The following is an 11517-nucleotide window of genomic DNA, read 5'->3' as shown; positions in this document are numbered from 1 at the left end:
GTCCTTTTGGAGGCTGTTTGCAGTGCTGTCAAATTGTATTGCTTTATAGCGATGGCTGATTTTATAATTTTGTCTGCCCCACTTATCAATACAGGTAGGCTAAACAAAAGTCACCTGTCTTTATGATACACTTCAGTTTCTAAACCATAATTTCAACTGTGCGAACGTTATTTAATGTTGATCGATCAAAGTTCTGTGTTTGTTGGGTACAATGTAAGAGCAACCCCCCTTGCCAGCTAACACAGTGAAACACTGAGTTAGGTATTAACAGGGTCTGAAAGTCATTGGGCCATGCAGTATTTGTCGGTCATTTGTTTGGATGTTACTGATTAAACACAAGAGGGTGAGCTTCTCTTTTGGATAATGGACGATAGCATGTGAAACGTAAGAATCTAATCTTTTACAGCTTTATATCTGATTAATATCTTTATTTTATCCTGAGCGAGCAGTGACCCCTAGCCACCGGTTGAATTTGCACATTGGTGACTGGAATACATATAGAACTTGTGACCATTTTCCGTATTTAAGAAGCTGATGCTTCTTTATATAGGTGCCTTTTAATTTTGACTGTTTCAGGTAGGAAAGCTGATTTTGTTGCAGCATCCAGACATCAGTGTGTTCTTGGCCTTGAAAGTCTACAAGTAGAACAAGAAGACTGAGTCTTTTCTACAGTTTTAAAATGCTGAACAACAACAACCCAAACTGCTCATTCAACAAGAGAGAGCTGATGATTTGCCAGGGAAAGTCAGTGGTATGCAAACCCACAACATAAACCTCCAAACTTAGAGACACAAGAGTATCGTGCATGTAAATCTCTATAGACGAGCATCACTCTGCTCATCTGAGTTTCTAAATGAGCTTTACCTCATGGGATCAGATATCAAATCAAAGGAAGCATGAACACCGCCCTGCGATCATTAATTCCACTTCAATCGCCTTATCGTAAAGACAGACATTAATGAGTATCAGTGCAGGCCCTTCTCAGTACCTTGCTGTTTGCCCCTGTCATTGTGAAGTGTTATATATCGCTAAGTGGCGTACAACAGGTCGGCTTGTGCACACAGTGGGAAAAGGTGTGGTCACGCCTGTTGATTACTTGGAGGAATGAGGTGAACATGAGACAGAGAGGGAAACAGGGAGTGGAGGGACAGAGCGCTGAAGGAATCTCCGGGAATCTTAAGGTAAGTAGTGACCACGAGCTAATATATGTATAAAAGTGTTTGAAGACTCAGGGTAAGTCAACCTGCTCTGGTAATGTGTGAGTTTTTTTTGGTGTTGCATTTAGAAATGAAAGAAATGTATATTAAGTATGAATTTAAAAACCTAGCTTTTACATTTCCTGTTGTGAAATATAAATATGCATTTATTTGCCAGCTCAATCATCTTGGGGTTATGAAATATTAGCTTTAGCACTAGCAACTCATACTTTGGAGACATAGACATTTACATCTCCTTTATGCTTTTCTATATATTTTTGTCAATGTTGTGTTGCATTTCAAGTCATCACCATTGCTTCAATGAACAGTGTCATTTAATCATGCGCTGCATCATGTATTTGCTTTGTGAGCAAAATGTTCTTAATATTTAACCGAAAAACCTGTTTCATGTTTTCCAGGCGTGACAGTATCCCAGCCCAGGCCGTGTAAACTGTATCAGTATGAGTAATAATCAGGTACGCTCAGTTTCACAGGTACAAGCAACATTTCTAAATGTCTTTTCACTTTTTTTTAACAGTTAACTCTTTCTATGATCTCTCGGTTAAACACCACATATTCTAACATCATGAATTTTTGTAATTCGCAGTGTGTCCTGATCTTTTCTCTTTAAATGTAGGGAATAGCTCCCGTCTACGACAACAGAGGGTTCCAGCATGAAGAAAGTAGACCCCCTCCATACAGCCCACAGAATGCGATGTACCCTGCCCTCCCACAACAGACCCCCAGCTATGTCGCCACAACTCTTGGACCCTCCATCAACACCCACCACACTGTCCCACCTGAAATGATTCATAACACAGGACAAAGGAAAGGTACAGTAACATCTGAGTTATCGTGAGACCTTACAAGGTAGAAGAAGAAGATATGTTAACAATGACTTCCAGTCGGTCACAATTTAAAAACACACACTCATAAGAACAGAAACAAATACTGCACCTTCACTGAATCATCCATTCATTTTCACAGTTTAATTTACTCAAAGCAAGAGTGTGGAACATTTTAAGAAGAAAAAAATGAAAAGTTGAATGTGTAAGCTATAAAACACACACTCCATGTTGAGTCTTACTTGGTCTGATATGACTAAGCTGAAAACTATTAGGTATAATGTAAGAAAACGTTTGAAATATAACACGCTGTATGACGAGTCCAGTTAGGTTGTTACACTCTGCGACTGTTGCTGTCATTTCTAGTTAAACATGATTATCACCTGTGCTCATGGTGACCATTGTTATCAGGCATTTCCCTTACAAAGACTCTTGTTTGAACTTAAGGAGAGTAAACAGGGACGTAACTGGAAAGAGCTTAACATAACGTCACGGACCCTCTCTTTGACTCGGAAATGTTTAAAACCCACCGTCAAAAATAATGAGCTGTAACAGTGATATAAGTTGCAGTCATAAAGTTTCCTTATGATGCCTAACTGAGTCAAAATGATTAAGTCTCCTCCCTGGTGTCACCGGAGGTAGAGAGAGTCTTCCAAGGTTAATGGCTCGATCCTTAATTGTCTGAATTTGTCCTTGGGCAAGATCTTGAGCAGAAGTTCCCCAAGCGGACAGTGTATGGTGTGATAGAAAAAAAACTGCATGACTTCTACATTACAATCATTATGTACATACTGTGTAATTTACAGGATTTTAATTGTTCATAAAACCATGAATTGTAATGTATTTACATATGATCCAATGACCATAAAGATAATGCAGGAGGAAAGAAACTTTACTCTTATTTCGGTAACATACAGTATGTTTAGGTTTATGTCTGTCATATCTGCAGTGCAGTGTCTTCTGAACCTGTCATTTTATACTCTGCACATCCTACAGGACATGCTGTGACCAGTTTATCATCCATGTCAGTGACTTTATTTTGTGTCCACCTTCACAGGGCCAAAGAGATGTAACAGCAGACGTATCCTGTGTGTGTCTCTGTGTGTGGTTCTCGTCATGGCAGTGGTCGGCATCTTGCTCTGGTACTTCTGTGAGTTCAGCTGACGATCTTTATGTGAAATGATCATCTCCGGACATTCCTGTGTGCTCTTGTATCAGTGCTTTACACTGTACTGTGTGTGTGTGTGTGTGTGTGTGTGCTTGCAGTATACTACCAGTGTTTGCTGGGGAAGTCCTGCAGAAGCGGTGGGAAGTGTCTGAGCTCGTCGCAGTGGTGCGATGGTGTCGGGGACTGTCCAAACGGAGAGGATGAATCTCAGTGCTGTAAGATCTGACACTCACAAAGCACATACTGTATTAGCATGACATGGGTGAGCAGCCTGGTTCTCTCTGCATCACAGTTCGTCTTCATGGGACCAACTTCATACTGGAGAGTTACTCACCAGGCAACCAGATGTGGATGCCCGTGTGCGCCGAGAAGTGGAACGACGACTATGGGAAGACTGTGTGCGAGCAGATGGGCTACATGAGGTAATGACTGGTTTCTTCGCCGCCGTATGAAAATCCACACATGCCACATCACCTATGAGTTTCTCAAAGAGTTTATATTGCTAATTCAGCTCGATATAGAACATTGTTGCAACCAAACAAACGGCGCTGTTTGCCTGTTAATTCAAGTTTTAACAATGAATGTGTCCGAATCACACCAAATTTGACACTGTACTCCCTTGGGCCATTCAGATTACACATATCAAGTGTGAAGATGAAAAGTTATTGAGGTTTATTCCACAGACAGACAGTTAAACATACAGACAGACAGATGTGGAGTTAGTAGATTACAAGAACTCTGTGTTTTCCTCATAATGATTCCTTGTAAGACAGGAAAAGCATCTGAAACAATACTGAGATTATCATGTTGTGCTAAACTTGACATTGAAAACCAGGTTAGCAGCCTTTTAAAATAATGTAAGGAGACATTCAACATTTAGTTTTAAGAATTGATTCAAGAGAGAAGTAATGTATTTTTCATGTCAAATAAAAACGCATCAACCGACTCTTCGCAATTGTGACACGGGAGGCACCTCCATCATGTCATATAACACCGGAGGACATGACTGGCTGACATCCAAACTTATTGAAAGGTCCAATTCAAGCTGGGTGTACTGCCTTTGTCTCATTTCACTGATCACATCTTTGTCCTTGTGTCCCCTCCACAGGAAGGATTATGTGACCTCAAGCCAAACCAGTGCAGGTTCTTTGGCCTCTAAAGGATACATGAAGCTGAAGCCTGAGAGTACCTATAAATCAAATATACAATCACAGCTCATGTACAGGTAATTTTACACCCAGGATTGGGGAGATCAATTTCCACAGTGAGCTCAGACATTGTTATTTATCTCTGTCTAATGTGGAACTTCTATATAAATGTTATATATTTTCTTTTGCATTTTCTTTCCAGCCAAAGTTGCTCCACCAGAGCGATCAAACTTAATTGTATAGGTAAGCTTGACTTTTCTAACTGGGACATACAGTAACTGCAGTGCTGAAACAAGTGTGGAATAATGTGATAAGTGCAAAGATGTTCAGACAGATGGATTCAGCCGGACAGACACTGGGACCTCCTGTGGATAAGGGCGCCGAACAGAACCGAACTTTAATTACCTCCGCTGAGGAGCTTCTGTTTTCTAACCCTGATCCATTCTTTGTTTGTTTATGAGCGAGATTACAGAAAGATTAATAGATTTCCATTTAAATTTAGTGGGAGGATGTGGTATGGGTCAGGGGAGAACTCATTCATAGCTGGTGCATATTTGGATCCAGATGCTGTTGTTTTCCCCCTTTCCCTATCCTTTCCAGAGAATAATTAATGGATCTCAATGAATATAATCAGCCATACTTAGGGAACTGATATCTGACATGTGGGAAATTTGGGGAGGCTTGATTGAATTTAAGGGGAGTGATGGGATGTGCTCCCGGTTTAGTTTTTCGTGAATTCATTTTTTGTGTGTGTTTGACCCATGAAATATATGAGTCACATTTAAGTGTTGTATTACCTTTGTCTTCAGCTTGTGGAGTGAGCGAAGCAGCCCCCAATACTCGTATCGTAGGTGGTACGGAGGCTGTGAATGGAGCGTGGCCGTGGCAGGTCAGCCTCCAGAATAATGGTCAACACTTCTGTGGAGGTTCCATCATCAGCCCTTACTGGATCCTGTCTGCTGCACACTGCTTCCAAGAGTGAGCGTTACACCATTAATGATCCCATTGTTTTTAGAATGTACTTTTGGTAGATATTCAGGAAGAGAATCCATATTTCACATCATTCTGTTTCCCATAGCCGGTACTCCAATCCTGGCAGCTGGAGGGTTTGCTCTGGTGACGTGGACCTGAATAGAATGAGCTCTGGGATAGCTGTTGACAAAATCATTAATCATGAAAATTACAACGGAGACACTCATGACAATGACATCGCCCTACTAAAGCTCAACACACCTCTGACTTTTACAAGTAAGCGCTGGCCAGTAAAAATCTGATTGCATTACATGGACAAATGCTTGATAATGACAACTCTTAAGTACTTGGTTATTTATCTCAGGCAGAGTGAAGCCAGTGTGTCTCCCCAACTTTGGACTGGATATCTCCCCTGGATATCCAGCCTGGATCACAGGATGGGGAGCATTGCGCTCGTCTGGTGAGCCCAGAGTGTAGAAGCCAGCTAACTGTGTTTGTTTCTGCATGCTTAGATTCAAATGCTAAAAGAGTCAAAATACAAGTCAAAAGTGCTTCAGAATGCTCAGCTTATTAGTTACCTGTGGGTGTCCAATCTTTCTCAGGACCCTCCCCAAATATGCTAAACCAGGCCCAGATCACCATTTACAGCAGAGACGAGTGTAACATTCCTCAGGTGTTAGATGGACAAGTGACTCAGACCATGATCTGTGCTGGGAAACTGCAGGGAGGAGTCGACTCGTGTCAGGTGAGCACACACACACACACACACACACACACACACACACACACACACACACACACACACACACACACACACACACACACACACAAACACGCACAAACGCATGACTTTATCATTGTCCTTGAGACTTTCTCTAACCTTGTCTGTTACAACTTGCCTAACCCTAAACCCTAACTTTAACCTACACCTAGATTGTACAGCCAACATAATCAGGACTTGGCATTGACGTTCATTTAATGTGGAAAGTCTGACTAAAACCTGAACCCTAACCCTAACCTGAACCAGAGGTCAGAATGTTTCGTTTGCCTCTTTAAAACTAGACTTTGGTCCCGATGAGGTCCACTGGTCCTGACAGAGTCAATGTCCTTAAGCGTGAAGAATAACCAGAAGTGATACACGCACGCACGCACACACACACACACACACACACACACACACACACACACACACACACACACACACACACACACACACACACACTTAAACCCGAGATATGATTTCTCTTGCACAATGCAGGGTGACAGTGGAGGACCTCTGGTGGTAAAAGAGGGAAATGTATGGTGGCTGGCAGGGGACACTAGCTGGGGGATTGGATGTGCTTGGAAGAACAAGCCAGGAGTGTATGGCAACGTAACCTACTTCGCTGACTGGGTACATGGAGAAATGCAGGTACAGTTTGTTCATTCTGTAGAGATTTTTCCTTCTGATATCGTGAGCTCTGAACTTGTATTCCCCGTTGTTCTCTTGACAGTTATTATAGTGTTTGAAGTTTTAACAGACACTGTAGGTCGTCTGTCGTTAGACGCGATTCAAGCTCAATTAACAGCAGTGACCCTACTTATTGCTATTTTTATGGCAAACATGTCTGCAAACAGCAAATTTAAGTTAACAACATGACAATGGATTCTGTGTTTGCTTTGGCTTGACTTCGAGTCAGGTTTGGTAAATTATTAATAGTTTTACAAAGGGTAAGTCACAGCTCAGTCTGATTTACATGAGTGACATGTAGTGGATAAGAATAAGATAAATTATGTTTTGTCACACCTGACATCTAATTCTAACGTTTCCTTTTATTCCAGCAGGAAAACTGATGGAAACATCAACAAACATGAAGAAATACCTCTTTGATTAATCGGTGGTACTCACACACTTTGCACTTTCAATCCAAAGGAAGAGAGGTTTACACACAAAAGAAACCTGATCATTCAATTATTTTTCTATAGCAGTCATGACTACAGATTTAATCTTTGTATTAGAACAAAATCAGGCTATTTTGTATTAATAAAATAAATTTCACACAAGATTCTAAATGTCTGTTGGACATTGTGTCAGAGAAGACATATGCCTGCTTTCACCTGTTCAGTTAAGTATCTGTGAAGCAATGCTGCTGCTATTAATGTGACTATTAGAGCAGATCCCAGGGCTCCACACTACTGAATCAGATCCACCTGTTGGCTCTCACCTCAGTACAATAGAACACAGTCCAGTACTGTACACTACAGTACCTAATACTAATAATACACTTTATTTATAGGCACCTTTCACAGCACTCAAGGTCACCTTACAAGGCAGAGATAAAAAAAAGTACAGTGCAGTACAGTGCAATAATAAAAATACAACAATATAGTATATGTACTGTAATACAGTGTAGAGAAGTGCAGTGCAGGATAGGTTAGCCCAGAATCTAGAGAGATGTGGAGACATTCTTAGCAGAAAGTACAGCGCAGTGCTATACAGTGTAGTACTGTATGTGAGAAGAAGACCAGTAAGGTTAGAATTGCAGAGTGCACTGATTCAATCATTCCAGAGGTCAGAGAGGAATGGTCCCACTGATTGGACAGGAAATCTATGGTAACTCAAATAACCTCTCTTTACAATTGTGGTGAGCAGAAAATAAAAGCTGATTCGCAACTTTATCACCATATTGCTCATACTTGTATTGAGATCAGATGCATATGCCATGTACGCAGCACTTTTCTGAAAACTGTTGATATCCAACTCAGGCCAATATTCATACTCTGATATAGTTGAAGGGAGTTATATTACCATATGGAACCTTAATGTCACTGCCCTGAAATGACTTCGTTATCCAGATCTACACCAAATTTCGGCTGTTCACCTGTTCGACAAAAGTGAAAGAAATACTCAAATACATTATCCCACAATTGTAAAGAATGTAAAAGATATTCCAATTATCCCTCCAGAAGTTAATGGTTTCTCTTTAGCCCACACTCTGCCACCAAGTTTGAAGGAAATCAGTTCAGTAGTTGTTCTGCAATCCTGCTGACAAAAATATTTAGACAAACAGCAATGAAACCATGTTGCGGAGGTAATATAGAACCTTGGGGTGGATGGTTCTACAACAGCAGAAACCACGTCAGGTTCACATCTGTCAGAGAAAGAACCAAAAGCTGCAGTGACACAGACTCATCAACATTTGACATTTGATGACTGAAAACCGTAGTCTGGCCTGATGGATGTGGATTTCTGCTGAGGGTGCAGATCGTTGGCACAGCATTTTTGTGTTATCAGCATATTTGCTTTGCCGTACACCTTATACTCAAATGTTTTGTTCTCACCGGCCTGAATGGATAAACCTGAAGGAATAATAAAAGCGGGATATGTTCAGGAAAAGTTCAATTGAAATAAATGTTAAAAACACCCTGGCCTGTTGTGTGTATGTATTCCTTTTACAAGGATTGAAGCATATCACGAGGAGAGCTTCTCTTAGTGAACAGCAGAAGATGCTGTGGCAGCTGAGCAGTGTATCATGGTTGCAAGTGGACGTTTAAGAAGGGGTTTTAATGTGCTTTTACTTTCAGTAAAAATTGTATTATTCACACTCAGTGTATGCTTATGTGCATGTGTATGTATTTGTTCATATGCAGTGTTGGGCAAGTTACTAAAAATTTGTAATTAATTACAGTTACTAGTTACTTATTTTAAAAGTAATTGAATTACTTCACCAGTTACTGTATATCCAAAGTAATTAGTTACTAGGGAAAGTAACTTTTAAGTTACTTTTATGTCTGCTTTTTAAATGTAATGAATATGAATAGTACTGAACACTTAAACACAATAAACACATTTTTTGTAATCAACAGGGCAACAGGCCATCAAATCAGGCAGTAGTTCAAAAAGCCCTTTTAATACTTAACTTAATACAAAATAACTGTCACAGTCATTTAGCAGTGTTCAACATTAGGCCCAATGAAATAAAAGTGATTGGCCTACAGTATTAACACTAATTTAAAGAGAAAACAAAGGTGCCTCGAGGTGCTGCATATAAATAAATATGTGATTTAACAAAAGGTTAACAAAATGGTTTAACAAACATGCCTCATAAGGCAGAGCTAAATAGAGATAAGAGATGAGATTCTCAACAAACGTTAAATGGGCTAACAAGTCTCATCTCTCACCTCTGACCAGTAGCCACAACATTGCTAGCTCTCAAACCAGTTATACCTCAAGAGGAGAAGCTTCTCAAACTTATGATCTGAGAGCCTATTTCCTCTTTGGAGAGAAAATCAGGCTCACCTTGCGTAAATGCCTGTAGCGCTCACGGAGCGGACAGATTTAATAGACACGCCAATGCTGTCAGTGTTCAGCCCCTCTGCAGTGGCTCCCTGTACAGTGTGGTGCATGTTTCGCATATTTTTCGCGAACGGTGAACTAAACGAATCAGTTTCCATATGATGAACGTGAGTGAACGTCACGTTCACGTTCATTTTTTAAATCATCATCGTATCAGGCCAGGGGCGGCTCCTGGTACAGGCGACATAGGCGGTTGCCTAGGGCGAAAAATGCCGAGAGGGCGGCACAAGAGACTGATTTATCATGACGTGACACATGCAATGTAAAACAATACAGTAACGTCACACCATCATCCTCTAACCCCGGGACGCACCGGAGGTAGAAGCGCCGCGAAAAGCGAAGAGCAGAGCCGGGGCGCAGAGCATATATTTTTTATTTATGTGCGCCGCAGGATGTGCACCGCAGGATGTGCGCGCCCAGTTTTTTTTATTAATTTGATAAAAAAATGTATTTAGTATGTGCGTCGCCCGCAGGATGTGCGCCACAGGATGTGCGCCGCAGGATGTAAGCGCGCAGTTTTTTTATTAATTTGATTTAATAAAAAAAATATATATATATATATTTTTTATATTTAAAAATAGAGCGCAGAGCCGGAGCGCAGAGCCGGGGGCAGAGCCGGAGCGCAGAGCCGGGGGCGCAGAGCCGGGGCGCAGAGCAGAGCCGGCTGCTCTGCTCTCCGGAGCGCAGAGCCGCAGCGCAGAGCCAGGTAAAGGCCAAATTATAGTCGGGTTGCACGCACGCACGCATGCACGCAAGACACGCAACACGCCCCTTTCGTGCCCTCTGCGGGCTTGCGTGTGTCCGCCAATTTTTCTAACTACACGACAAAGCGACGCGAGCCTCACGCAGCCCGCAAGGCTTGTGATTGGTCTGCTTACTACATCCCGTCCGGAGTCTAGTTTCCGGTTTCATGCCCCATAATACGCGGAAATCACGGAAGATTTAGAAGAACGAATATGGACCAAATAGAAGAGCACTTGGCAGAAGAGATCCGAAAGTATGACCACTTGCATAACCCGTCACTGACTGGCCGATTTGTCCGCCAGAAATAGGCTATGAGGAGCCGGAGTGGCAATGTAAATAAACAGTCGACGAAGAAGAAGACGTCTCTTCATTGTGTGTTTTGTCTTTGAAAAAAAACGTTACTCCGCCTAGGGTTCTGGCGGTGAATTGTGTTGCAACACGCGCAGCACGTTAGAAAAGTATAAACCAAAACGAGTCCGTTGATGCAGCTGCGTGGCCTTCCGCGGTTGCAGTCGCAGGACTATAATTAGGCCTTAAGGCCGAATTATACTCGTGTTGCACGGACGCACGCATGCACGCAAGACACGCAACTTTCGTGCCCTCTGCGGGCTTGCGTGCGTCCGCCAATTTTTCTAACTACACGACAAAACGACGCAAGCCTCACGCAGCCCGCAAGGCTTGTGATTGGTCTGCTTACTACATCCCGTCCGGAGTCTAGTTTCCGGTTTCATGCCCCACAATACGCGGAAATCACGGAAGATTTAGAAGAACGAATATGGAACAAATAGAAGAGCACTTGGCAGAAGAGATCCGAAAGTATGACCACTTGTATAACCCGTCACTGACTGGCCGATTTGTCCGCCAGAAATAGGCTATTAGGAGCCGGAGTGGCGATGTAAATAAAGATTCGACGAAGAAGAAGACGTCTCTTCTTTGTGTGTTTTGTTTTCGAAACAAAACGTTACTCCGCCTAGTGTTCTGGCGGTGAATTGCGTTGCAACATGCGCAACACGTGAGTGAAGCATAAACCAAAACGAGTCCGTCGATGCAGCTGCGTGGCCTTCCGCGGTTGCAGTCGCAGGAGTATAATTAGGCCTTGAGAGCAGAG

The 11517-nt window shown here is 42.1% G+C and overlaps 1 protein-coding gene across 3 annotated transcripts; it reads left to right on the top strand.

Annotated features, from left to right (window-relative positions):
* Positions 1–263: 263 nt before the first annotated feature.
* Positions 264–8737, top strand: tmprss2 (transmembrane serine protease 2). 3 transcript variants are annotated; one of them, XM_053441940.1, is made up of 14 exons: positions 264–384; positions 1616–1672; positions 1834–2029; positions 3099–3191; positions 3308–3424; positions 3502–3631; positions 4318–4434; positions 4560–4600; positions 5167–5335; positions 5436–5605; positions 5694–5789; positions 5932–6074; positions 6588–6740; positions 7154–8737. In XM_053441940.1, the coding sequence occupies exons 2-14, from the start codon at positions 1658–1660 to the stop codon at positions 7160–7162; spliced, it is 1449 nt and encodes a 482-aa protein (XP_053297915.1). In that variant the 5' UTR covers positions 264–384; positions 1616–1657; the 3' UTR covers positions 7163–8737. The 3 variants fall into 3 exon arrangements, with proteins under 3 accessions (XP_053297915.1, XP_053297913.1, XP_053297914.1); XM_053441938.1 differs by having other exon boundaries at positions 7151–8737; XM_053441939.1 differs by lacking the exon at positions 264–384 and adding an exon at positions 485–1181 and having other exon boundaries at positions 7151–8737.
* The last annotated feature ends 2780 nt before the right edge of the window (positions 8738–11517 follow it).

This window comes from Pleuronectes platessa, chromosome 15 (genome assembly GCF_947347685.1).
Source record: "Pleuronectes platessa chromosome 15, fPlePla1.1, whole genome shotgun sequence".
Classification (NCBI taxonomy): domain Eukaryota; kingdom Metazoa; phylum Chordata; class Actinopteri; order Pleuronectiformes; family Pleuronectidae; genus Pleuronectes; species Pleuronectes platessa.
The sequence above is the reverse complement of the archived record's forward strand: the minus strand, read 5'-3'. Positions and strand labels throughout refer to the sequence as shown.